General features: G+C 40.8%; 2 protein-coding genes across 2 annotated transcripts in view; one reads left to right on the forward strand and one right to left on the reverse strand.

Annotated features, from left to right (window-relative positions):
- Nucleotides 1–1,564: 1,564 nt before the first annotated feature.
- On the forward strand, nucleotides 1,565–25,468 carry LOC101874860 (very-long-chain enoyl-CoA reductase). Its single transcript, XM_031046712.1, has 13 exons — nucleotides 1,565–1,637; nucleotides 11,511–11,561; nucleotides 12,064–12,115; nucleotides 12,465–12,509; nucleotides 13,833–13,936; nucleotides 15,906–16,021; nucleotides 16,141–16,246; nucleotides 20,611–20,683; nucleotides 20,774–20,817; nucleotides 22,214–22,271; nucleotides 22,973–23,061; nucleotides 24,034–24,079; nucleotides 24,177–25,468. Exons 1-13 carry the CDS (start codon nucleotides 1,611–1,613, stop codon nucleotides 24,302–24,304), a joined length of 939 nt encoding a protein of 312 aa, XP_030902572.1. The 5' UTR covers nucleotides 1,565–1,610; the 3' UTR covers nucleotides 24,305–25,468.
- Nucleotides 25,371–27,607, reverse strand: part of ABCA4 (ATP binding cassette subfamily A member 4) — a 73,379-nt gene continuing 71,142 nt past the window's right edge. Inside the window, exon 49 of the mRNA XM_031046711.2 lies at nucleotides 25,371–26,841. Within this exon, the coding sequence (XP_030902571.2) occupies nucleotides 26,719–26,841 (123 nt within the window). The 3' untranslated portion in view covers nucleotides 25,371–26,718. The remainder of the gene's footprint in view (nucleotides 26,842–27,607) is intronic.

The following is a 27,607-nucleotide window of genomic DNA, read 5'->3' on the forward strand; positions in this document are numbered from 1 at the left end:
GCTGCTGTGCCCTGAGCCACCTGTGGCAGAGCCTCGGTGGGTCCACCATACCACCGTAGGACGGTCACTCCTCAGCAGCTCCGCAGGCCTAGTCGTGTTAAGTGAAACCATCTGGACTGTAGCCATGATGCTTTTAGGTGACAGACAGTTGTTGGTAGACCCTAAGTGACCCAAAGGGAAAACAAATACAGGGTTAATGTCCACATTCGATGGGGCCTGAAACCTAACACCTAAACCTAACTCTAGTTTTACACCAGCCGATCTCATTGCAGACACACCAAGGGAAACTTAAAGGGTTATGGCCTGGGGGTGTTTTTAAGAGCAGGCAGCTTCTGGAAGGCCACAAGCTGAAGCTTAAATTCCTTCTGTATTGGAGATTTGGCATAGTGGTGGTTGGTGTTAACTACAGTTAAGGGGAACAGCCACAATGGCACAGCGATGTGAGTTGTGTTTCTAACAGATTTCCTTCCCCAGGCTACACGTTGTTCTAACACAGGGAACTGATTTGCATAACTTCTGTCAGCCTAAAGCACTGCCTGATCGCTTTTGGATACAGAAGGTTAGTTTAAATGTTCCTTATATTTGCCTTCTGATTACTTTTCCATATTGGACAACATTCATGTGTTTGAAATGTTTTCTGCACTTATGAACACAGAGCATATGGGAGTGACACAGAGAGAGTGAGATTAGCCGATGGAAAAGCAGTAATTGTGTTTCCTTTGACATAAACCCACCAAAGGTCCAACCTGGCCCAAAGTTTGACCATTCAGTCTCGTGGTTGTCTCAAGAAGGCGCGTACACCTCTCAATACACATCCTAGGCTTGCCCATATTTACAGTAGTAGTGAATTCTGTCCTGTTGCGAGCTCCTGACTGGCCCTCCAGCTTTCCACCAGAGGCCTTTACTTTGGGTGAAACTTATTTTTTGGTATTCCATTTAAGTAACTTTGATAGTTAGAATTCCAAGGAAGCAGGTTAAATTTAGGGATGGTAGGTTATCAAACAGCACACAGCATGTGTCTTTCTGTCTAATGGAAATCTATGGAGGTGAAAAAGCAATGTTCCTTTAGAGCAGCATAGAATTTGCTGATAATTAATTACTTTAGCTCTAGAAAAAGGATATCATATAAGGAAGACTGGGTGGAGGAAAAGCAGCATCAGCCTCTGTACTGCTTTATGCCATGCATTTAATTCTCAGCGGCGGCAGGGACACATCACAGGAGAAGGGATCTCAGCAGAGTTCTGATATCAGTCCGATCACCCCCGAAACACAATGTAAACTACCAGAGGAAGAAAGGAGGATGTTTCTAGTGCAGATTATCTCATGAAGCTACTTCAGAGCTGCAAAAAAACCTGAAACACGGTTGACTTCCTGCAGCAATTCTGCAACGTTCAAACCAAAATAACCCTCCCCCCTTGACAGACAGGCCACAGAACCGACACGCCAGGCGGTCGGTGAGCATCGCTCTCCTCTCCCAGCCGTGCGGGCAGTGCACGGAGCCGCCGGGGCCCCGCAGCATGGACCCGGGTGGGGCGGGGGGTCCGGCCGCTGCCTGATTGGCCGCAGCGCGGTGCCCGGGGCCGGTGCCGCGGAGGGAAGCGGCGGGCAGGATGGGCACCAGAGCCGGCTTCTTCGAGGTGGGTGCGGGCCGTGCCGGGGAAGCGGACGGGGCGAGCCCGGGCAGGGCCCCGCAGCATCTTGCCGCCGGCAGACGGGTCTGCGCGGGGTCCCGGCGAGCTCCTCTCTTTTTCCCCTCCATCTGCATTGGAGCACCCGGGAGCCGGAATCATCCGCTCCAGGGTCTGCCCAGCCAAGTGCCCGCCGCTGGCGCAGGGCGGAGGGAGCCGGGGGAGGAGGTGGGCTTACGCCGGTCTGGATGGGGTTCCTCGGGGAGAGGGGGAGAAGCGGCTCCAGCCCGCCCTGTTCGTGCCTTTCCCGGGCACGCTCCCCTCGCCGCTCCTCTTCCCCGCGGCCCCGGTGGTCCTGGGACGTGGCCCCGGAGAAAGAGAAGCGAGGAGTCCGTGGAGGCGCAGGATCAATGGCTCTGGGCTTCCCGGGGATTCTCCGGAGCCGTGCTCAGGCTGCCAGGATGGGTCTGGCAGCACATCCCGGCCGTAGGGAAAGAACCAGAGCGAGGAATGTTCTCGGCACCTCCTGTCCCCAACTTCTGGGAAGACCCTGCCACCCGGTGCTTTCGAGTCTTGCGTGGGAAACCATAAATCGCCAGACGGAGTTCAGTACAGTCAGCTCCTTGTGTACAGAGTGCAGAGTAACGAGCACTGGTGAGTGTGAGGGGTAATGGATCTCACCAACTTATATAAATATTCACACCGACTCTCTGCTAGAATTAGCGGGGCTAGTGAACACAAAAATGCTTCAGAGTGGCTTGCGTTGCAGAAACAGGTCGGTACAACCTAAACAGCAGCAACCCTGTGTTTCTGCAGGCTCACGCTCTAGTTTCTGCAGCACGACTTGCCTAAAAACGAACGCATCTCCTTCCCCCGGGCACAATCCAAACCATGATAACATTCACAGAATTCAAAACCACCTGAAAAGTGGCTGCTCCTCTATTACTTACCATGGCCTAAGAGTTCTGATTTTGATTTTGCTTTTCAAAGCTCTTATAGAATCCTAAGTTGGAAGGGACCTTAAGGATGATCTGCTCCAACCTTTCTAGGCAAAGCATAACCTAGACTAGATGTCCCAGTACCCTGTCCAGCCAAATCTCAACAGTGTCCAACACCGGGGAACAGAAATAGTATAAAAGTGTTCTGGAAAAGACAAACAATTTTGCAAAATAAGCTGGCTCTGGCTCTTGTGGGTGCAAGATAGAGACCTACAATCTGCCTTTTCCTCTGCAGTGTTGGCTTCCCTGGGTCCTAAAAGGAAAAGCAACCAAGCTTTTCACTGCCTCCTGCATTTCTACCAGTGTCCCAAGCTCCTGGGAGATCCAAATGGAGGGGCAGGCACATGTGTACTACCCTTCTGAATGTTGTTGGTCATTGTCTGCTCTGCAGGTTTACTCTTCGGCCTGAACTTCTCAATAGCACTTGTTACATCAAAAGCACAGGCATCATTATTGTCACTTGACTTTACAGATGTGGAAACACATGAAAGCGGAGTGATTGTGCCTAGCAAGCTCCATCTTGCTAGGCACAGAGACAGTCTTAGCTAGCTCTGAGCAGTGCTGTTGTGTATTGCTTTCTGCACTGGTCTCCTCACAGAGTTCCTTTCTGTTATAAATTCATTGATTTTGAATTCTGACTTGCATTTCCCCACTGTGCATTCAAAACTGAGCTTTCAAAAGAGAGGTGGTGTCCCACCACTCCCAATATCTGTACATGTTACAAATGTTAACATTCCCTATTTGAGGCACTGTAGTATTCTGAACTTTCCCCCATACATCTTTAAACCATTTACCCTTTATTGCTATTTTATGGCACTTCCTTATAGGAATCATGAGGCACTTTACAATCACCAAACTGTGGCTGACTGAATTGTTTAGGATACGACTGTTCCAAGTTTAGCAGAGGTTCACTGGTGGAATGCTTCTTCCTGTTTTGTTGAGTTTGTGCATTTGGTCACGCTTAGTACACAATCAATTTCATAGGTTCCTGAGAACATAGTATGCATGGATAAAATTACTCTTTAGTGAACAGACCTACAAAGAGATGGGCAAGAACATCAGGCTGATTGTAAGTGTCTACTGGGTGTTAATTCCCTTCCTTTTCTTTACCGGAGTCTTTCTCGATGCAGCTAAGACAGAAACACTAAAAAATTAAGCAACATGGTATTACAGTGACTATTAAGATGCCAGTGAAAGGCAGATTCAGCTTTGAAAGTACCTTTAACTCCTTATTTTAGATTAGCTGTGTTCAAACAGTACCAAGAATTAAGAGGAACCAGCTAATTCAGCCAAAGTATGCTGGGTGTAATGTATGGACAGCAAGAAAACCCAGAGTGTCTGAGTGACTTCCCTCTACTCATGTCTATGGCAGAACCAGTGTGCAAAGCCACGTCCCTGTTCCTTCCTAGATTTATGTCTCCCTGACTGCCTCTACATTTCTTATTCTGTAATAACGCCAGATTAGGTCTTGTCTACTCCAGGTATTGGTATGGTTCTAATTTCACCTCAGCTTTTTATATCACTTTATCACAAAAGAAAAGCTTAGGAAGAGCAACTACAGTTTAAAGATATACATGCACACCTGAAAGTACTGCACCTGAGAATTTGAGGAGATTCACCTCCACAAATGTAGTGATTTATGGTAGAGACCTGTATCTAGATAACTAATATTCTCTAGGAGTGCTCATTTCTCCAAGTTGATTAGAGCTCTTCTGATCTATTTCAGCTATGCTTCAGAGCTTATGATACAGTTTATCCTAAAAGTGCCTGCTTTTCTTCTTTCCATACGAAGGAGGCCTATTTGCCATGCTTGGATGTGAATGTCTGTAGCGGAGAGCTCTGAGGTTAGGATGATGAATTCTACCCTTTCTTTCTGCTTGACGGGTCCAGGTCTGCAAAAACATTTCATATAGAGAAAATGGTTTGGTGCTCTGACTTCCTGGGGGAAAGATACTTGAACAAATGCACTTGTACTGTAGAAGATCAGTGTCATAAGAGCTGCAGTTGTACTTTTGCTTCCTTAACTGGTTTGGATGTGAAGTGCGTTTTGTGAGCAGTGATAGCCAAAAGTGTTTTGGAGCCTTTCCTCCCTGAGGATAGACTGAGCTGACATGTGCAGTACAGTCTAAAAGCAATAATGTACTGCCCTCCCTTGCTGGTATTTAAAGGTTCCCCCCTTCTGCCTGCCATGAAAACCCTCTGGATGCAAGGCGGGGGGGTGCCTGCTGCCAAGCTGACATTGCTGAGATGTCACAGCTCCTATTACAAAGGCTTCTCCCACTCAGAGCTTTGCTGTCTAGAGCCTCATCAACTAAGAGCACTGAGAGCAAGTGCCAAAAGCAGGACTGCAGAGGAGTTTAAGAGTCTGTATCCTCCAAGAGCTGCCTGAACAAGACAAGGCCACGAGAGATATTTGAATGATCTTTTAAAGGGACACTGGTGGAATTTTTGCTCCAATTTGGAGACATTTGCTCTGTTCTCACAAGTAACACATAGATTATTATCACAGAAAGAGATGAGATGATAGGGAAAAATATTCTCCCTTTCTCTTCCTTAACCACTTCTTCATACACTTACCAACACATTCTAACAGTTGTGCTGCTTCACTTAAAAGACAGCAATTTGTCCTCTTTCCTCTATGGAGCTTGAGAGAGAAACCCAATTTTGTATAGAAAAATAATGCTAGTAAAACATTACTTGGGAGGAAATACTCAGAATTTGAAGGCTATATTTGAAATCAAGTCCTATTTTAGAAAAAATAATGGACTTCTCTGAAGTATATTTTAACAGATTAATACAAATCTTGTAAGTTCACCTGTCAGTGTAAGGTCCAAGCTTCCTAGGGCTTCCAGTCCTCCTGCCCCGTAAAAAACAGCAGACCCATCCTTGATACCAAAGAGATAAAGGGAAAAATTAAAAAGGGCAAAAAAATTATCTCTCTCTTCATTCTCTTCAATTCCATGTCAAAAGCATACACTGGATATTAATTTTTGACATCCATGCACCAAATGATCCATGAACAGTAGTAATGGAACTATAGATACTTAAGTTAAACATCGCAAATCACAGTGCAAAGAAATGATTATGATTTCACTAGGAATTTATAAACCTCTTCTACCTGAATATTATCACCATAAACTAAGGCCCTGATGCAACAAACATTCTCTTGCACATAGATAAGGCTATGCAGTGGTGTTGAAAAACTTGGATGTCTACTTAGTGTTGAGTCAAAGCTGGCTGAGGTTCTCAGATGGAATTAATCCAGCCTGCTTCATAGTGACAGTGATACTCAGTGAATGATGTGACTCTTCAGTATGCCTGGGAAATTGGCAATGTAAGTAAATACCCACTGAGTCAGTATTCACTGGTGTAGGTTCCTTTCCCATCTTGTGTATCCTCCTGGAAGATGTCATGCTAGTAAAAGCTGTAAACCTTTCACAGGGTTTCAAGAGCCAGAATTTGCTGTGAAAGCACAAACCTCTAACAGATCTTTCTTTGGTCAGAAATAAACCAGCCTCCCACTTTGAGGGAACACACCATCCTTTTCCTTCCTGACCATTCTTACACTGACTCCTTTTATCTCCTGCCAATTATATAAATGGATTTGTCTTTCTGAAGGATGACCATCTGTAGCTCTACGTCTTACAGTCCTGGTCCAGGTCCACAAAACAACTTGTGGTTTGCCATGCCTCCAGGTTAGGCACCCAGCTGCAAGAGCAGATTGGACAATTTGGTTAAGGTTTACATCAACTCTATCCCTTCACCCCCTCTATTCCCTTAGTATCCCAAACAGCATCCACTGTAGGGAAATACTGAACAGAATTACAATGAAAAGGAGCAGTGCTTGAAGCAGCCCAGAGACAGGAACTCAGATTTTCTCTTTGTTAGGTGACTGCCCTTTTCACTGGAATACACTCCAGTCCTCTCCTGCCTGTACTTTTTGGTCTCTCTTGAACCCTTTATTCCTTGACGGTGGCTCAAGCCAGCTATGGGCAGAGTGGGGAATGGCAGAATGCCACTTCCTGGCAGTGTGTCTAACCGTTACCTATACAGCATGAAGAAGCAGATCATCTCCTTCGCTAACAGTTTAGTTTCATTCAAAAATACTCTAAATGCCGTGCATTGTGCTGAGCTTGGGATAATGATGCTTACTGGATCAAGGTCCTCCAGGATTTAGATGCAAGCATGCTAACTAACAGATGTGAAACAGGTGAAAGAGCTAAAAATGTACCATGAATTTCAGCACAGTTCAGACAGTGATGTTCCTTCGTTTGCAAAGGTGCAGAACTTAGGAAGTGGAGGAGTAAGCCCCTAGTGTATATCTTGTGAACCTGTAAATGTTAGATATCCAAATTCTACAAAAGTAAAATTTAATTGCATAAAACCTTCACAGTATGGGTGTCACTGTATCCTTTCTCTTTATACACAGTCAAACAATGTAATAAGGTTTTAGTCTCTTGAAATGTGAGCTAATTGCTTCAGAGAGGTAAGGCTCTACTTAGTTGGACTCCTTACAGAATAAGGTACAGCCCTCCACAGGTAAGATGATGACATTTTGATTTGTGGTTAAACATTTGCCTTTGGTTCTGCTTTTCAATTCCTCCCACAGCATGTAGCTAAGCTATGGAATTCCCCACCTCAGGACACTGTGCAAGCAACAGGCTTACACTGGTTTAAAAGGCCCTTTGGCTTAAAAATATTGACTTCAAGGAAGTTATGCCTGATATGCCCTTGTGTGAGAGCACACTAAGGCATGCTTCCTTCCTTCAGGAACAAAACAATCTACCAGAAAAGTCTAAGGAGACAGAGAAACTGGCTAATTCCTTAGGAAAATAAAAAGGCTAGAAAAAGGTAGTTAGGACTGGGCAACCACTGGATTTTTTTAAGTGTTAAACTCAAGGAATCTGATCTGTGTAAGCACTCTAATAGCTCAGACAGAATGAATTCTGTATTACTCTTTCCTCCACTGTAAAATAAGCAGGGTTTTTTTACTGAGTGATTTCGAAGGAAATCAATACAATAAATACTTATGTCAGTCTCACAACATCTTTCTCAGCTGCAGTTTACTCAATCTGCCGAGTACAGATGGCTGCAAGTACAACTTCCAAGACATGATAAGTGTGGCAGTATTGCCATAATAGTAATCATATAATATCTGAAGATCTGCTGATCCTTAAGCACTTGATATGGCTTTAAACTATTTAAACAGGAATTTGATCAACTCTATTTTTTGTAATTCTATTGCAAGGACACCGCATCCTAAAAATTCATTTTTAAATGCTCTTTGCTCAACTGTGTTTCCTCCACGAATAAACTTTTCTCCCTCTTGTTTTCTGAATTAAACTGTTGAAGGTACTTTTCTCTGCTTATCTCATGTATTGATAATATCCTTTGCCCTCGAGCTTTTCTAAACAATAACAATTAAGAATTTTTCTGTTTTGAAAGCCATTATCAATCTTTAATCCTTATACAATAGATTTGTCTTCTTAACATTGGAGATACATATTTATAGTCACCTATTAAAGAGTTTTAACATAGCTACCTTGCACAAATGTGCCTATTATTGATTAGGTTCTACTCAAAGTAGTTTTAGAGAAGCTGTAATTTAAAATACCTTTAAAAATTCACACAAAAAGTGGAATGTACGTCATCCTGCACTAGTGCAGACCAACAGTCTGTGTCTAAATGTGCTAATGCTTTGAAAACACATAGAAATTCAAGTTCTCTGAGCCAAACCATTTCTGTTTGAAAGAGATAATACTGATCAGTAAGTGTTCCAAAACCAGATTGCTGGGTATCTAAAAACTGTTGCCAACCAGCACATTAACTTGACTTGGTGCTGTGCCTGAAGACTGGAAACACTGTGTTCAGTGCCACCTGGGTTCATGTGGTAGGTAGGCCATTATGTTCAGAAAAGATAACATTTCTTGATATCAGAAAAGATGTAATCTCTGTCCCTTATGCAGGGAACATCTAAACTCTGGGGGATGTTCTGATACAGCTAAGAGGTGTAAAATCAGAATAAATGGTCACCTTGTTTTCAATCTGTCATTGCTTTCTATGGACTGGAGTGGAATCTGAATTTGTTCCATCTTTCTGAAAAGGGAAAGAAAGGTTGATATTTGCTTAGATCTTGAAAGTAACTGAAAGTAATTGAAATGCCTGCAGTTCAGGAATGGGTGTCCAAAAAAAAAAGGAAAAATAAAAATAGGAACATTGGATAACTTAGATTGCAAGGGACTTCTTGAAGTCATGTAGTCCAATTTCCACTCAAAGCAGATACAACTAGATCAAATGGCATTGGGTCTTGCCCAGTCCAATTTAAAATAACTTCAAGGATGGAGATTCCACAGCCTCTATAGGCAATATTTTTCCAATGTTTGGCCAAGATCATGGTGAAAAATTTTCCTTGTATCTGATTGGATTTTCCCTTATTGCACCTGGTGTCTGTTGCTTCTCACCTTTATTGTAGAATGGTTTGCATTGGAAGGGACCTTAAAGCTCACCCAGTTCCAACCCCTGCCATGGCAGGGACACCTCACACTAGAGCAGGTTGGTCCAAGCCCCTGTGTCCAACCTGGCCTTGAACACTGCCAGGGATGAGGCAGCCACAGCTTCTCTGGGCACCCTGTGCCAGTGCCTCAGCACCCTCACAGGGAAGAACTTCTTCCTGAGAGCTCATCTCAGTCTCCCCTCATTCAGCTTAAAACCATTCCTCCTAATCCTGTCACTACATGCCCTTGTAAAAAGTCCCTCTTCAGCTTTCTTGTAGGCCCCTTGTGGCACATTATCACTGTGCACCTTCAAGAAGAGTCTGGATTCATTATCTTTATAGACTTCCTTTAGGTATTTGAAGAAATGGTCCAGTACAGGTAGGTATATCAGTTTGCCAGTTAAAAGAGACATGGTAGAATAGAATCAAAATCAGTATAGAGGATCTTGGATAATTTGTTTTCCATACTAATTCCAGAGGTTCACAGAAATACCTAAATTCCTGCACAGCCACTCTCATGAAAACCACAGAGCAAAAGAAAATGCTCCATGATATTCAGTCGGGCCTTGTGCATAATGAGAGTAATCCTACTAAAAGAGAATGAGTGGCAGAAAGATATCCAAAACCATTTTGTAATTGGCCTGGAGGAGGTTTCTCTAATACAACTACTGAAGACCATAGACTAAAACTACACCTGGGGAATTTTGATCTAAAATATGTATGCTGGGAGTGGGTATGGAATGGGTGGGAGATTGCTAAAACTGTGGGTATTGCTGCAATCTGTAGCAATGGTATTCACTAACACAAGAATTTTGAGATACACCAAAGGTTTCAATAGTCCTCGTTAGGAACCCAGCATCAGAAGGCACAAAAAATGTTTTACAGCCCCCACAGTACTTGTTCTGTGGACTGCAACAGTCAAAATGCATGTTTCAAGAACCAGCCTCTGGGAAGGGAGTTTACTTCGTTTGCTTTCCCATGGAGATGATCCACAGGGACATTAAAACTTGAAATTTGTGTTATTTCATATATAAAAAAATAAAGGGAAAAACATAATATCCCAATAATCTATCATATATTCGTTACTTATCCCAAAGGAGGGAAAATGCTTACCTCCCTTGATGTCCCACTTAGAGGTTACAATGCACAGGTAGAAAATATCACTGCATTGGTATCCCTTGTGGATATCAGATCTGATAGTTCTGGCTGGAGTTAAGTGCTCTATTGCTGTGCCAATAGAGAAAGAACAATCTGGGACAAGTAAAAGACAGAAATAAGATACTCTAACCAAGTGATCTCTTCAAAGCAACCCTATTAAAAAGATACTGGATTGTGACTCCTATTTTTAGTAAGGAATCATATTTAAAGTCTAATGTTAATCCATCTTCTTGGCCAGTTAATAGCAAATGTAATTCATGCTAGATGTTTATTTTAAAAAACCCCACAAATCCAAACAACAAACTCTTTCAGTACAAAGTAATGACAGTCCCAGTCACTTAGTGTGACAGATAAGTTCTGGACTTTCATTCTTAGCTCTACCACAAAGTTCCATTACAGTGTTTGATGAGAACAAATGAAATCAAAGCACCACCTCTGTATTTTAGGTTTTGCTATCCTGCTGCAACTGGGCTTTGAGACATCTGGGGCCTTTTCTGCTGGGCTGTTGATTAAAATCATAACCTTTTGCCAAAGCACTATTTGATCATGGAAATAAAGTGCTCTTTCCTTTTCAGAGCTATAGCTAAACCGTGGCTTGGAGTGTAAAATGCTAAAATGTAGCTACTAACACAGGTGATCTGAGAGGCAAGAGTAATGCTGAATATTCCTACAACAGCCTCTTACGGATCTGTGAAATCCAGATCTTTAGATGAATTTGTTTATTATGACCACTAGCATTTTCCAATCTTCTTATAATTAAAATATTCTGGGAACAATGCGCTTTAATCTTCTATATGTACATACTCTGAATATTGCTTACAGGCATATATATGCACTTGCCCCTCCCAACTCTTTCTACTTTCACAAATCATAAACACTGTGTTCCTTAGTGATTCCTGTGAATTCCTGGCTCTACCCCTTATTTGTTCCTCTTGCTGTAGCATAATACCCTAGATCAGTGTGTTTTGATCAATAAGTTAGCTACTTCTGCTTCTGAATATATCCAGGGATACAATTTATTTGGCAAAAAGACTCGTTTATACGCAAGTTGTGTGCTTTGAAAACCTGGCTATGATTAAAGCCATCTATTGAGCACACAAGAAGTGTTTTTACCAGAGTCCACAGATCTGAGAAAAATGGTGTCTCACCCTGAGCAATGACTGTGAATTTGAGAAACAAGTGAGAGTTTAGAGATTATTCAGCTGAAGTAATTCTAATTTTGTGTCCTATCAGGTGGAAATCCTTGACTGGAAGACAAAGGAACAGTTATGCTTCCTAGATAAGGTAAACCCAAAACCTGTTTAAAAGGCTAGGTGGCTATTAAAAAACTAATAGCATTCCATAAGTAAACTTAGTGTTTATGGAGGGTATCTAATCTGATAGACTTCCTTTGGCTGATAAAGAGGCAACAGTTATGCACACTTCATACTGATTATCGACTCCTTCAGCCCTTTTCCAGAAGGAGCTTTTGGGCAAAGAGGACAACTTCAGATGCTTCACTGAGATGGTGTCAGTCGGGTTTTACTCACTCACAAGCCATCAAAGTGTCAGTGCTGTTATAGTAACTCTTGATCACTGCTACAGAAGCTGCCTCTGCAGCAGATGTCACAAATTATCCTCAGTTTTTCCTGCGAGTACCTTGAACCACCCATACCAATGCAGCCATCTGTTAAAAAGTTACACTGTCACACTGTCTGAGTAACATTTCTGCTTGAATAGTCTCAGACCCAGTTACTGTCTTTCAAAGTATGCATCTCACATATACCATTTTTTTTTTGTTGCCTAGGTGGAGCCAAATGCCACAATTAGGGAAATCAGATTGATGTTCCATAAATTATGTGAGTACAACTTTTGCAGCAATTTGCATCACAATAGAATATGCAGCATATACATAGGAGAAAATGATGTCATTTGAAACATGTGATGTGCACACGTATAATGCTGAGTAACCTGCATATGAATGTGATCACAGGGAGATTTCAGTATAGTTTTTTTTTATCCTGATACACCTTTTTTCTGCTGCAGAATTTCTCACAGAATTGAATATTGAATAAATTTGAGTATTGAGAATTGAGTATTGAATAAATACCCCTACAGATTTAACTAAATCTTCTCTTGTGTTGCACTCATTATAGTATTGGATGATTTAAAGCATTGTGTATCACACAATTCTGTATGGTCTTACAGATCCTCGGTGGTATCCAGCAAGGCAGTCAATAAAACTTGATCCAAGTAAGTACTCATGAGGAACACAGTAACAAAGCTCTGACTAGAGGCCTGGCACAAAAGGTGTACTTTGCATGGGTATCAGCTCTTAGGAATGAGTTTCCAGCTATGTTAATTAGCACTATGAAGGCTGAAGAGAACCCAGAATAAACTGAGTACTTTGAAAGTATTGAACACATTTCCACCCATGTGCCTGGTGCTTGGTAATTAACTAACTCAGGACTCTGCATTGTTCAAAGCACTTTCTAACTACTGAGCACTTTTGTTCTCAAGACAGGCAGCACAGAATCACGATACCAAATTCCCTTAGCTGCAGTGAAATGATCTCCACAGCAATGCTCAGCTGGGAGCACTAAAAAGGGCTATGAGTTAGAGTGCTCTCAATTCACATAATCCTCTGCTCTCAGGCAGGAATTACAGTTCTTTTGAGGTAAGCTAATGCAAAACACATTGCCATGGATGTAGGATTTGCTGACAAAGCTGATGCCAGCTGGCTGGCTTTGTTAATGCAGTAGTAGGTATTGCTACTAGAAGCCTCTTAGTACATGGCCTGGGTACACAAAAGAAAGTCTAATTGCCAAGCTGTGTTAATTCATCTTAGCATTCAGTATAAAATGTGGCAAATTCTTTTACTTCCATTAAGTGTAATTTTATTTAAACAGTCTCTTACAAGTATACTGGTGAAAATTAGTAGAGTCTGTTCATGGAAACAGGCCTATGAGTATCTTACTCCCTTCTTCAAAGATCTACCTTACCAGATTCCTCCATGGACTTATGTTGTGAAACTTGCAATGAGAAAATGCAGACTTTCTGGAGATTCCCCCAAATCTAGGCATTAGAAACTTGAGAATGAGCTAAAGTGCTGTGGAATCACCTCCTAGCTGGTTGGTTGGCAAAAAAAGGAAACATTGAAAACCTGCAGGAAAGCCTTTCTATCTCAGATTATCCTAGTTTCTGTTTGTACGACAGTAGGCAATGATAAGAGATGAGAGAGATGGAGGTGCAGCTGACAAGGAGGTCAGTGAAAGATGATGAAGGTCAGTGACCCATCAGCAAATTCTGCTGTAGAAGTAATGAGGCAAGTCTACTAGACTAGGCAGACACATAGGAACAAAAATTCTCCTAACTGACCTAAAGGATCCAGGCTTTTATGTGATTACAGGGATAAATGGTAATTAAGTATAAACATCTTTAGTTTGTTTATCGAGATTCCAATAAACCCACATCACCTCAAAAACTCCCACAGATGGGTTAAAGCACAATATAAAGGTAATACACTGCCAAAGTTGACTTGAATTTCACTGATGTAATTACTTCTTTCCTTCTCAGAAGGAAAGCCCCTGAGGGATGAGGAAATCCTGCAGCACCTCCCTGTTGGCACAACTGCTACCTTATACTTTAAAGATTTAGGGCCACAGATAGGATGGACTACGGTGAGCTATGCTTTAAGCCTGAGCCATTTTAATGGCTATTTTTCCTTACATAATTTTTTGTCCCCAGTATTTCTGCATGATGCCTGCCTGATAGTGGATGCAGGCAATGAATCTTAATTGCTTCAGTTCATTTAGTCAGGGAAAGCAGTAAGAGGATATTCTGAATGCCTAGTTTCCTGGGAGAGCAGCAGTGGAAAACTTGCTGCAGGGTAGGCTCGCTCTGCTGAACTAAGCTTCAGGTTCTCAGATGAATTTAGATGTCTACTACAACATCAGTAGGAATTAGGTGCCTAAGTGCTTTTGGACATCTGCTTCATGGTGCCTGCAGAACTCTTCTGAGAAACATCAGGATTATACTCCTATAAGTTTGTCCTGAAGAAAGGTGTGACAACTTCATATGTCAGTAACTGAAGTGAGTTCACAAAGTAAGATCAGTAAATAGCTGTCTGCGTGTGGCTGCTGGTGGCAGCTGATAATTTCTGCAGCATTAGCAGCTATTCACAAAGACATCACATATTTACTGTCTTAGCTCAAATGCAGATCCTGTACTTGGCAGGCAACTTGTTTATGCAGTGAGGAGACCAATGACCCTTCCAGTTCTTCAGAAGGCCCATAATGCACATCTTACACTAGTTCTAAGGAAACAGCACAGAAGGAAAAAATACAACATAATTTAAAGGCATGTTTGCCATTTCTTAGCTATGAGATATTAATAAAAACTTGTGTTAATGACAAAGAGTAAAGGCAACATTCATAATAGGGAAAATAAAAGAAGTCAAATGTTCTGCAAGACTGAATCTTCACATCATTACTTTGCATGCAATGCTGATAAATCAGGCAGCTATTTCACAACAGTAAGACAGGCAAAAGCTTCTAATGGCCATGTAGACTCCAAGACACACAAACATTAATATATACCAAAATATCGCAGCGCAGAGTAACACCAAACTTCTGGCATTCCATAATCATTCCTTTCCATTCTGCTCTCCCTGCCCTTCAAGCTACTTTGAATGTGAACCAAGAAATACTTCAGTATTATAAAATAAAGAAGTTAAACTTATCTACAATCAAACCCAATCTTCACTGGAGAAAATGCTGATTTGTACAGAAGTTGATAACAACTTGTCTGAGTGTCAAAATAACAGTAATACATTAGAAACCAGTGGTTGGGGTTTCGTTTCTGGTTATGTTTTGGTTTTTATTGACGGAAGTATAAGCAATTTCCTTTCTTTCTCCATAAAGGAGGTATGGGCCTACCTTCCTCACCTGCAGAAGTGTGAATAATTCAACTGTTAACGTTTGGTCCATGGTTAACTTGACTTTAAAGCAAGGCTCCTCAGAAATGCACATCTATCTGAAATGAAACCTAGTTAGATAACAGCTTCTTTGCTTTCCTCTCTATTTTTTTTTCCTCTTTGTGTTAAAATTAAAGACTGTTTGAACACAGAATATATTGATTGTTTCCCAGGCTGTCTGCTGTGCTAACTGCTCATAGAGATGGGGTCACCTGTGAACACTTACAAGTTGTGTTTCCAGTTTTAACAAAATTAATTCCTTAGAAGAAAAGCTTCTCTTTTCCAAGACAAATTCTTCACCAGATTTCATTTTAACCCAAAACAAAGCAATAGTTTTTCAGGGCTAGAGGAGGGTGAGAGCTGAGTAAATGTAACATGCATGCATATTTATCGTGATCTCTGGGCTGCTGTTACTATCTTTTCATGCCCACACTGTGTCAGTTGCACTGGCAATGGCTGTTGGTATGCAATGGAGGCAAATGCACTACAAAATGTTTACATGCATGTCTACCAGTATCATAGCCTAAGCCCAAACCTGCTGTTCCCTCCCTGCCTCTCTAAATGCCATCTTGGGTCAGTGGAGGGGTTTATCCTACTGCATTAGTTATCACTAAGAAACCAAAGCAAAATCATCATCTAATTCAGCTGTCTAATGATTTTCTCTCTTTTTGCAGGTATTTTTGACAGAATATACAGGTCCATTGTTCATCTATTTTCTGTTTTATTTCCGCATGCCTTTTGTCTATGGACTGGATGAGAGGTTTACATCAAGTCCGCATCCAGTAGTTAAGTAAGTCCTCTTGCAGGCTTGAGCAAGTATTTATTGTTAGCATTGTAGTCTTATTCCAAATGTCTTGCCACACTTGTTTTTTTAAGCACTCTTAAATGCTTTTGTCTTGCTGTTTCTAGCTTGGCATGTATCTGCCATTCTTTCCACTACATCAAAAGGTTGATTGAAACAGTATTTGTTCATCGGTTCTCCCATGGGACTATGCCACTGAGGAATATTGTGAAGGTAAATTGTGTCAGAATCTATCCATGGCCCCCCTTACAAATCCAACCTAGCCAACCTATGCCCTGCCTCTGCAGCACAGACCTTTTGGTCTGGCTTTTGCAGTAACACACAGCAAATCTCACCTGTAAAGCTGTAGTTCTATGAAGAGATTTCTTAATGTTGCTATTATATAACCCACATGTTGTCATCCTGTTATTCACATTATAACAGTCTCATTGCTTTTTCAGAATCACTCAGCTAGCTCCCTGGCAGAGAAGGTTTTAGTAACAGCATGAAGTTTTAACATAGCACAGGGAGGCACAATGTTGAATGGTTTTGCGCTGAACACTGTCTTTGCTGTTAAGCAACTGCTAATTTACCTTGGATCCAGCATAAAGCAGTTTGATTGTTCTGCATTTTCTTGTCCTGCAAGAGCACTCCCTAAAGTTCCTACTGCTGCTGTGCCATAGGGCAGTTGTTGAGATGCAGGCCTAGATGTCTGTGTTGTACAGTGAACTGCATGGTTACGCATGGGCTGTAGTTATTTTACAAATGGCTGCAACAAAATACACAAAGGTATTCAAATACATGTTTTATATTCAGGAAGACAGGGAACTGGAAAAGCATATAGTATCAGCATTTAGGTATCTAACATTTGGTATGTAGACAGACCCCTGGAATTTGACTCATGGCCATCGTACTATCAGCAGCTGAAGCTCTACCTTGTGGCTAATGCCAAATGGATGTGTACTGGTAGTTCTGGTAGCAGCTTCATGCTTTCCAAATGCAGGCAGGGTCTGTAGTTGAGCAGTGGCCCTCAGGAAGAAACCTTCCTGGCAATTTATTGTGTTTTCTGCAGTGGAAGAGTGCAGGGTTGTTAAAAGGCTAGTAGATCTCTTAAAGCCTTGTTCTTGACACAGGAGCAGCTAATGCATGCTAAACAGCAGAAAAATGAGCAACTTTACCTTGAAAAAGGATGTGTGCAGTGCGGTAAGTTTTTGTTTTCTCACTGCTGTCTCTGACAACTACTTGTTCCTTTTAGACCATATAAAACTGTTGCTAAAATTGACATTTGTACTGATCATTCTGATTGCTTCAACTTTTCCACCTTCTCAGGTTGGTTGCACTTGCTTTCATCTGTAAAGTTGCTCACAGTTCTTCTTCTAGCTCTTAGCAGTGCTTGGGTTTGATTTGCTTTTATAATTTCATTTACTTCAGTGGTTTTACTCCAAAATTGTGCCAGTGAGAAAAGTATCATATCCTCTTCCTTTTTCCTCTCACATGCAGGTGGTAGACAAAGCTTCTTGCTTCAAGTGTTTGATCACATACATAGCAGATAGACATATCTTATTTCCTAATCACCTGGAATATGACCCACTTCAGTCTCAGTAAGCAGAGATCTGAGACAGGAATTGATGAGATTTGTGATTTTCATCCTTTGTTTCCCAAATGGAAATAGGAATAAATGATGTCATAAAATGCAGCAGGGGTTCATCAAAAGCAGAAAGGTAGAACACCTGATAAATGTGTTCTAAATAAAGAAGGAGTTTATGCATAGAGCACCCACTAAACTGTGGGTAAACAACTGGCTCAGACTGAATAAGATAGGGATGAATACAAAAATTGTGTGGTGATAAAGGAACTAACTAAAGGAAAGATGATTGTGGTTGTGCTGGAAAAGCATGTCAGGCCTTTAATCATAGGGAGGTACCAGTGGAATTCATCAAAGATTATAGCCTTATGGCTAGTTTTACTGAATAGTTTCATGGGTAAATAGAAGGGGTATTGCTGCTTTCTATAAAAACACCTGGAGGGAAAACAAAACCCTAGACCTAAAGAAATATCATTTAAACCAGAAGACAGCATAATGAGACAAACAGAAGGGTACATGCTAGTCATGAATAAATATAGGCAGGGCATTAAAAAATAGCTGTGGCCATCACAGGGATTATCAGTTACAACAGAGAAAACAAAAGTCCTAACCATAACTTTGTAAACTTAGGAATAATTTATTTATGGGATCCCTGCAAGGTTTGATCTTGATCCACAATTATTTTTTATTTTTTTCATAAAAGACTGTTGTAAAACGGTATTGTTTACCTGGAATGTGAAATAGTTACAGAAACAATTTCTTTCAAAAGTCTGCATGTAGTCTGCATGTACTCTTCCTATCTGAACCTCACTGGAGGCTTTATGAGCAATATGACTTCTAGTGGCAGCTAGATGTTTGTAGTGTTACTGCTAAGGACCTTAGCAGTGGCAGACTCCACTCTTAAAGCTCCTTTTCTTATAACTGAGGAATACTCTTGCAGCAAAACATGTTCCTTGGATGAACAGTACTTGCTTAGCTTAATTACAGCGTGTATAGTTGGGAGCTGAGCCACGATAATTTTTTTACTGAAATACATTGCTCTATGACCCATCCTGTGCCAAGCCCTGAAGCTAGGGACAGGTTTTTCATAAGATGCCATGTCAAGATTGCAAGAAGCTGCAAGATTGCAACTCCTAGGTTTGTATAGCAGTTAGTAAATTGTAGATTCTGCTGGAAGAAGCTAGTGTTAGGGAGAAAGAAGGAGTTTATGCATAGAGCACCCACTAAACTGTTCCTCACTGGAGTCATTCTTCTGGCTCAGCTGCATTTCCTGAAGAAAAGGGAAGTAATCACAGGGCAGGGGGGCTGGAACTAGACGATCTTAAGGTACTTTCCAACCCTAACTATTCTATGATTCTATAACTCTGTAATTCTCTTATGTCCCACCTGATCTGTAATTACTGGTTAATAATTTGCTCTTTCTCCTCAGTTAGCTATTAATATATAATCTCAGAGCAAGGACATACCATGTGCTTGTATTACAACATATCCCAAAGGGTGTTCATTTTGTCTGAGGTCTCTGGGAACTTCAATGGTTCAATTAACTCTGAAATGGAAGTAGGAAGACAACAAAATGTTTGATACCAACATTGGCAACAGATGGGAAGACTTACCCTTCACCAGCATTTGCAGCAAAACACACCAGCAGACACTGCAGTCAGGTAGTACGGGCTGCAGATGCTGAGGTAATCACTTGTTTGGGGTATTATTACTAGAAATTAATTTCTGGTTTGTATAGACTGGAAAATTCCAAGTAAAAAACCAAAAAGTTAGACCAGCAAGAGCAGGAAAGAATGCATCCTTAGATAAGGATTTTGTCTTCATGAGCAGGAAAGGAAAGCTGTGAAAGAAAAAACAGAAAGACCTATAAATGTCTAAGGTATGTGAACCTACGCAAAGCCAAGAAAAAAGCATCACAAGAAAGAGTAAGAGGAGCAGTGCTTCACTTAAGTGAAAACAGGAGGGAAGGAAAGATCAGAGAAAGGAAAAGGAGAAATGGTGAAAGGAAGATGAAGAGCTCAGTTTTGGTCTTGCTGAAGTGCAGGTGATAACCAAACATGCCCTAAAACAGGAAAAGCTGAGGCACTAGGTTTGATAAAAGAAGAAATCTTAACTGATGAGAGGCAAATTTCGGAGTTGTTGACAAGGGTTAAGGTCCATCTCTGCAAGACCTACAGGTGGGAGCATAGAGGAAGAAGAGAAATAGGCCAACAAAGGGCCTTCCTCCTACCTGTGGATATATATGGTGGGAGAAGATAACCTGTCACCAAGGTAATGAATGAGTGTTGTAAGAAAAACTACAAATGGCAGGGCAAGGAAATCCAAATGAGAGGCAGAGACTGACATTGTAAGTTTTTTTTTTTATGGATGAAGCCTGTGAACAAGCTTTGAGATTGGTCAGCCCAGCCATGAGGTATTTTAGAAGAGTTTAGAGAACAGAAGCTGGGTCACAGAAAGCCAAAGACAGCAGCAAAAGGGACAAACTAAAGACACCGCAGTGCAAGGGCAAAGGAAAACGTCAGGCACCATGAGTGTAGGTAGCAAAGTTAAAGCATGGGAAAGAAATAAAGAAAACTGATGGGGTGAAGGAGAAGAGGAAAGGCAATATAAAGTGATAAGCAGAGAAGAAAGCACAGTGCCTAAATCTGGTTTTACAGTCTCAGTGGTCAGCATAACAGGTCTCTCTTCACACCATACAGCCTAGGTGGCACTTCATCTTTTGGCTTGCCAGACAAAATAGATTTGTTTTCAGTACCATGATCATACTTTCTAAAACTGTTTACAAACTTAACAGCTTCAAGATATTTGTCAGGAAATCTTACTGGATGTGCACTATGTCTTTCCTGTAATCTCCTGCTGTTTGCTCCTGCCTTACCACACTTAGTACTGTCATTTTCTGTTGTATTATCAGCAGCTTGAAGAATCAGCCCAATTCATTGCTATCAGCGGTCCTTGCAGTGAATACTGACCTAGAGGATTGTACTAAAACAAAGAAAAATTCCCTGTTTTTCAGAACTGCTTATATTACTGGGGATTTGCAGCTTGGCTTGCTTATTACATCAATCATCCTCTTTACACTCCTCCTTGTAAGTAGCAAAAGAACTCTCAATATGATTTAAGTACTTATGTATTTGCCTATTTGTGCCACTCACATGTAAACTTTTTTGTTTTTATAGCTTATGGGAAAAAACAGATAAATTTTGCTGTGATCATGTTTCTGGTAGGTTTGTTGTTCTTTTAATAAAATGACAAAACACTTTGCCTTATTTCTTATGTTGTATAAGTGGGGGAATGAGTAGGATAAGCAGATATTTAGAACTTCAACAGCTGGGACACACTATGACACTGACCACTTGCATACTGAACAGATCTATTCAGTTTTTAATGTGATCTTGTACACAGGGGAAGATTTTGATTCAGTATCCATTCCAGGAGTGGGATAATTATGTCTTATAACCTTTAAAAGAAGCCTTGAACTATCAGTTTGTGACACTGTGTTTAAAAGCCAGTGAGTTTGATTTGTGGACTGTTGGAGTATTAAGGATCACAACAGATCACAAAACTCAGAAAACTGACCAACTAAGCAAGTATATACCTGTTGCTGATCATTTCCAGGGATAGGTGTTCATTTTTCAGGGCTTCAGAAGTTTTTTACAGCTTTCCTTAGCAAGAAAAAGCCTTAGGTCACTGCCTGTTCATTCCCACAATTCCTAGGAACATTTCATACATGCAGAAGCGACATTAGTCAACAAGAGGTACCCATTCTTTCTTTGTATATATAACTTGTTTAGAACATCAGCTGTTCACTTGCTTTAAGAAACTGTCAGTAACTACAGGATCTCATAGCAGCTTCCCAATAGGAAAATTCTGTGAGTTCATCATGTTTTCATTTTATAGAGAGACTACATAGCTGAAAGCACAGAGCTGGCAATAAAACTCAGGAGCTCTGACCACCAGTCATTTGCTTTAATAGTTATGCTTTGCAGATGCTGGAGACTGCCCATAATTGTGTAAATGGGTCATTTCAATACACTTCCTGCATAACTGATTGGTGAAGCATTATTTCAGAACAGTGGAGGAAGCTGGGTGAATTATATTTCATGATTCTTATAAACTATACTCTAGAGAAGAAAATTTAAAAGTCCTTAATTTTCCTTAGGATTCTAGTAACTTTTGAGAAACCAGAACTATCCAAATGATGGGGCTTTTGGTGATTTTAAAGACATAAGTATAATCAAAATATAAAGTAAGTTTTTATCAAAAGATAAGCAAGTTTTACTTTTATCCCCTTTGGTTTACTGCCTTTAGATCTCATAGGGATTATATAAGCAGTAAATTTGATCCTTTGGACAGAGAGTCCACATTTGCTGGCAAATCTCATAAATATATGTGAGTATAATTTAAGTACATGCAAGTATAATACGGGCTCATGTTTGAACCAAGACATTCCATCCACCTGTCAGACAGCAACTGTGGTTAAGGATATTTATTATGCTTATAATAGATTCTTTCCTCCTATTCCCCCCTTTTTTGTAAGTACCCCAGGAAATAACAAAAGGAAGAAGAATCAATAGAAGGGAAGCACATGTTTAACCCTGTCATGCTTTTTCTTGCAGCTGTGTGAAGCTGGAAATTTTTCCATTCACGTTGCACTCAGTGACCTCCAGAGAAATGGTAAAAACTGCACTTTGGTGCAGCCATTCAGTACTTCTAGAGTTACTCTACCTCATGAAAGAGGGATGCTGGAGGGTGTTGATACCTGCTAGCTGACTGCTGTGGGAGAACAGGTTGCTCAGTGCTGTCAAAGTCAGATCCTACAGGAGATCAGACAGTGCAAGGAATCCAAGATTGTTAAACAGCACTTCCTATCTTAGTGGAATTTTGATCAGTTCAGATTGTGTTGGGGGGAGCAGTTGTATTAGTTACACTGGTAGTGCAAAAGGAAACAGAACTAGTATAAGCTGTATTTTGGTGAGCAAGGGGAAGGAATTTCACTGGCTTCTATAGGGGGCACAAGATCTCTGTTCAGGCCTGGAGTCCTTAGGCAGGAGTCAAACATTTTACAACTATCAACTGTGACTGCTAAAATCCCATTTTGTGACAACCTAAGAAAACCTTTGACTTCTAAATCTAAAATTTACCTCTTCTTACAGGAGTGGCTGTGATCAAAGGCATGTGTAGACAATTTTCTAATGCCCAGAACATTTCCTCCCATTCCTTCTTGTGGGTCCAGAGGACATCCTGTTTCCCCCCCCACATCCTGCTTGTCCCTCTGACAGTGATGAGACACAAGAGTAGGCAGAGTTGGATTGTCTTTATAGGAAACAATATACTTAGGAATGTGAATATTTTGTGATTTGTTTTCTGATCTATAGGATCCAAAACCCGTAAGATCCCATATCCAACAAAGAATCCTTTCACATGGCTGTTTTTCTTTGTATCTTGCCCTAACTATACATATGAGGTATGTATTTTCAAACAAGATGTTTAGATTTTAGTTTGGCTGAATATATTTTCATTTCTTTTGGAATGTTAAACATGAAACAGTTCAGTTCAATACTTTTCCCCTCCTCTCCTAAACCCAGTGAAATCAGATTTCAGACAGGAACTTGTCTGTTCTTCCTTTCCTTCACTAAGGCATTACTTACAGGGCTAACCATAAATGGACAGTCCAGACCCTGGGCCTGTGCTTCAGGCTGGACTTGATCTTAAAGGTCTTGTCCAACCTAGTTGACCCTATGAGTCTAAAGCAGTGCAAGTTTTGCAGACAAGAACAGGGAGATTGCCACTGAATGTATGCTGCAATGAGGGGATGAGGGCATCTGGTGGAGTTACAATATGAGGAATATCACAGACAAATAGAAGATACTGTGGCAGAGGAAAATAGACCCAGGTCGTCCTCCCCATTTTCTTGTTACGCAGTTGCTTGTGTTGGTCGTGATTCCTTTAGAAGCCTGAATCATTTTATTGCTTCATATTCCTTAATCAGGAGCCAAACTCTTGACTCAAGTTCAAAAGCAGTTAAAACCACTGCAACTCAGTGTAAAATTCAATCTTGCACAGAAAGACAGCATTGGGTTTTAACTTCAGAGGTGATCAACAGATGTTAATGAACAGAATTTGGCCTCAGACAGGAAGTTATTGTTCCTGGCACTGATGATAAATACAAAGTAGGCAGAGAAATGGAAAGGACACTATGTTGTAATGCTTACCTTTTTTTCATGTTAATAGCTACGGAAGCAAACATTAAGGGGTTTTTTTTGTGATAAGAAGGCACTGTTCACCTTTTTGGCTAAAGGTTATTAACACTAGAAACTGATCTGGCTGACCTTGGCTTTTTTATTTACCTATACTAGGACAAGGTTGGTTTTATCAATAGAGACATAAATGCAAATGCTGTCACCAGAAACATTTTAAATTTCCTTGGCCAAAACAGGTGGGGACCTGGATCAGTTTCACTATCATGACTCAGTGTGTTCCAGGTGAGTAATGTTTTGGTACTTCCTCCTGAAGTGATCTCAGCAACAAGAGCAAGTTTTTAATCTGATACTAAAACATCTTTTTCTCCCTTCTTTCCAGTGGGGCTGTTCACTTTGCTTTGCTTCATTCAGATGACAGTCTGGGCAAAGGATAAACACTGCACCTACCTGCGAGAATTCAAGGATTATCCAAGTCTTCGAATGCCAATTATTCCCTTTTTGTTGTAAGAAAAAAGATTTCATTTGAATATTGCACAGAACTTCAAGAAGAAAAAGCTCATAAGCCTCCTGCCAAATAAGTGAATAAATGTAAAGGGTTTTGATGCATGTTGAATCTCCACTGCTGAGGGAAACTGCATGCACTTGAAAGCTACACTTCTTTACATTCAAGAATTCTCAACTCAGAAGCACCTTCTAGAAATAAGGCTTCACTGCACAGCTGGCAGTCAAAAGCCCCTAGAGTTCACTGTAACCTGACTGACATAGATTCTCATGTACAAGTCTATTTAGATTGATGGATCAGAGATACTGAGAAGTCTGTGCTGAAAAGCAGCTCTAAATTTAGCAGTGGCATTCTGCAAGACGTAAGTACATTGGAACGAGGACATACCAGCTAACTATTGAAGAGCTCAGTTCAGCCAGCATGGCCAGCTGGCCTGAATACAGTTGCATGATCTGCCTTCTTTGACTTGAAGAAGAGTGTGCTGCCTGGAGGCAGGTGCTTTGTAACACATAACATTACCAAAGAATATGAATAGTTTTTCTGGAATAAAGAAATAGGCAATATCTGAAATACCTGATTTGGGTCTAACCCCTAATTTGCCAAAAGAATCTCAAGTGAGAAGCAATTTGTAGTATTTGAGGATGTAACACTGTGTTGATGATGTTGATGGGGTTTCTGTTTGGTTGGTTTCAGTCTTCTTCATTAGTAAATTGCATACTAGTAAGTAAGGTTCAGAAGATCTGATCGCTATATTTGTGATATTTGGCCTGTCTTCATATAACAAGTCCTTATGATACTAAAAGACCTTTTTACCCTCATTTTATGTCAGTATTCTCTGAATATTTTTTATACACTTTGTAGATACATGAAGTGACTGCTAGTCCTCAGCTCCCTTCCTATTTTCAGAGCCAAGAAGAAAAATCAGCTACAATTCTGGACTTCCTGTGTTTTCTTTTTCACAAGATGTTCAGTGGGGCATAGTTGGGTTTTGTGCAAAACCTAGTAAAAAAACCGACCACTGCATTCTATCTGAATTATATTTTCAATAATTTATTTTAGCATATGAAGAGAATGCATAGATACTGTTTTGTTTCATGATTCATTTATTTCTCTCTAATGGATGTATAGAAGGATTTTTTCAACTATTTGTAAGGGTGAAATATGCAATAAATTCTAGACTCTATTTTGAAATCAGTTGAAATAATTATGGCAAAAGAAGAAGATTACAGCTGGTTGCTGAAGTTTCATTATATTTTGTAGAGTAAAAAGTAAGAATGTCCTTAGATTTAAAAAAATCTACATCAAGTGATGAAAAAAAACCTAACAATGCAAAAAAACCCCCACATGACCCAGATTTTATTTCTATATAACATATCTCAGAGAGGATTTCTTAGAAATGGTTAGATATGGTAGGTAACTGAAGCAATACATCATCGTGAATTTGTTTTGTGTTGTCATTTTCCACTGGTTTAACTGAAGCAGAGAAAAGAACTAAATGACAAATGGTTTCCCACTGAGTGCAGTGTGGAGCACAAGCAGATTGAAATTCTCCTTTTGAGCACAGAGAAAAGCACGTATCTTATTCATACTTTACACCCACTTCAGGTCCAATTACAGGAAAGAAGGAAAAATTGATCCTGTTTAGTAACAAAGATACCTTTCCAGACCTCCATGAGGAAACAAAACTTTTGGCAGATTTGGACATACTTTCTTGCCTTTTAATCTCCATTTTGACATTATGCTTCTATTGGAGAAACTGGAACATGAGTATGACATCATTTTCATTAAGGTTTGGGGTTCTTTAAAAAGCAAATTTCTCTGGGTCTGAGATCTGAATTAATTCTTCCCATTCATGCTGAAACAACTGTTTGTTTTTGCTGGCAGCCTAGTGAGACATGAAGAAGTCTCCCAGCACTAGACCCATCAGCCAGCACTGATGTTCTGACCTTGGTAGTTATACACACTCAGGATGGCAGGAATCCACTTCTCAGCTGGGTAATGCTCTCTGCACTGGGACCTGTCTGCTGACTGGTAGCAGTTAACAGTTAAACAAGAAAAACCTACCAGCCTAAAAGGACCAGCTGGAGAAGCTATCTTTAATGTTCTTTACATGTCAACAAGGAAGAATAAGATGTATCCTCTTGTATCTTATAATGAAGATATATGTTAGAGGAAGATTTTGTTCTATAGCAAGGACCTGCTGTTCCTTTGATACTTTCAGCATATACTGTTCCATATAGAGCAGTAGAAGTTTGCTGTTGCTAGGGCTGTTGCTGTTGCAAGCACAGTGTTCAGAAAGGTGTAAAAAAGAGTCAGTATAATACTGAGTGTGGGGACCTTGGTTTGAGCCTTGTACCCCTCTGGTATGGCACATCTTTGCACTGTGCACACTCGAAGTGCTAGTGACTGTAGGAACAGTCTATGCAACTGCCTGCTGATGCAAAGCAGGGGACACTTTTGCTTCTCGGCTGGCTCCAGCTGCACGGGGGTGCAAAGGGATTTCCTCATCCTCCATCTGTTGTTTAGCAAAGTTCACAAAAACCTGTGTGAGGAAAGCAGAAAATGTCATCATCTCATCAACTGAGATGAGTTTGTGGAATGTCTCTATACATGTGCATCCTCTTGGCCTCTCTGTAGGGAAGAAACAGGGAATTTGTTGACATGAACTGAGACACTGTGTAACAGCAGGGTTCATTAATTCCTTCTTTGTTTTGATAAACTTCCTTGCAATTTCCTTCCTTTGGATGCTCTTGCTTGTCACTAAAATCCTTTTTCTTAAGCAGAAGATGGATTCAGCCAGGTTTGCCTGGCTTGCACAGCATGAGTGAGTTTGGTTGTGATGGGGAAAAGGAGACTGAATATTTTAGTAGGAAGCTGTAAGACAGCCAGGAATGTCTCTCTAGTATTCTCAAAGACACCTTTGAATATGTGGACCCTCAGCTGCCTAGGAAAGCAGGCACATAGGGCTAATACCCCCTAACAAGTGGGTGTTGCCAAAAGTCCCAGTGAACTTCCTAGGTTTTGTGTGTCTAATTGCTCCTGCATAACAGTGCATGACAGTGAGCTATCAACATTTAGTAGATATCACACTATCTCTGACACAACACAGTACAAATCACTTATTAATAAGCAAAGATTATTCCCACCTCAGCAAGCCTCATTCTGAATATCTGACCTTGCTCGGTCTGCTGCTCCTGAAGGAATGGGTTGTGTGAATTCTGTTATCTGGAAAACTGTCTTACTAGCCTTCAAATGACACTTATTTACAGAGGGAATTAATTACAGACCTCATATCTGATCCACCCTCC

Source organism: Melopsittacus undulatus, chromosome 6 (genome assembly GCF_012275295.1).
Source record: "Melopsittacus undulatus isolate bMelUnd1 chromosome 6, bMelUnd1.mat.Z, whole genome shotgun sequence".
NCBI lineage: Eukaryota > Metazoa > Chordata > Aves > Psittaciformes > Psittaculidae > Melopsittacus > Melopsittacus undulatus.

Bases quoted from the DNA above. Each gene is read 5' to 3' on its own strand.
- LOC101874860 (XM_031046712.1), top strand. From the start codon at position 1,611: ATGGGCACCAGAGCCGGCTTCTTCGAG. The intron at 16,022-16,140 runs GTAAGTCCTCTT...TGCTGTTTCTAG, and splicing joins AGTCCGCATCCAGTAGTTAA to CTTGGCATGTATCTGCCATT. The intron at 16,247-20,610 runs GTAAATTGTGTC...CCTGTTTTTCAG, and splicing joins CACTGAGGAATATTGTGAAG to AACTGCTTATATTACTGGGG.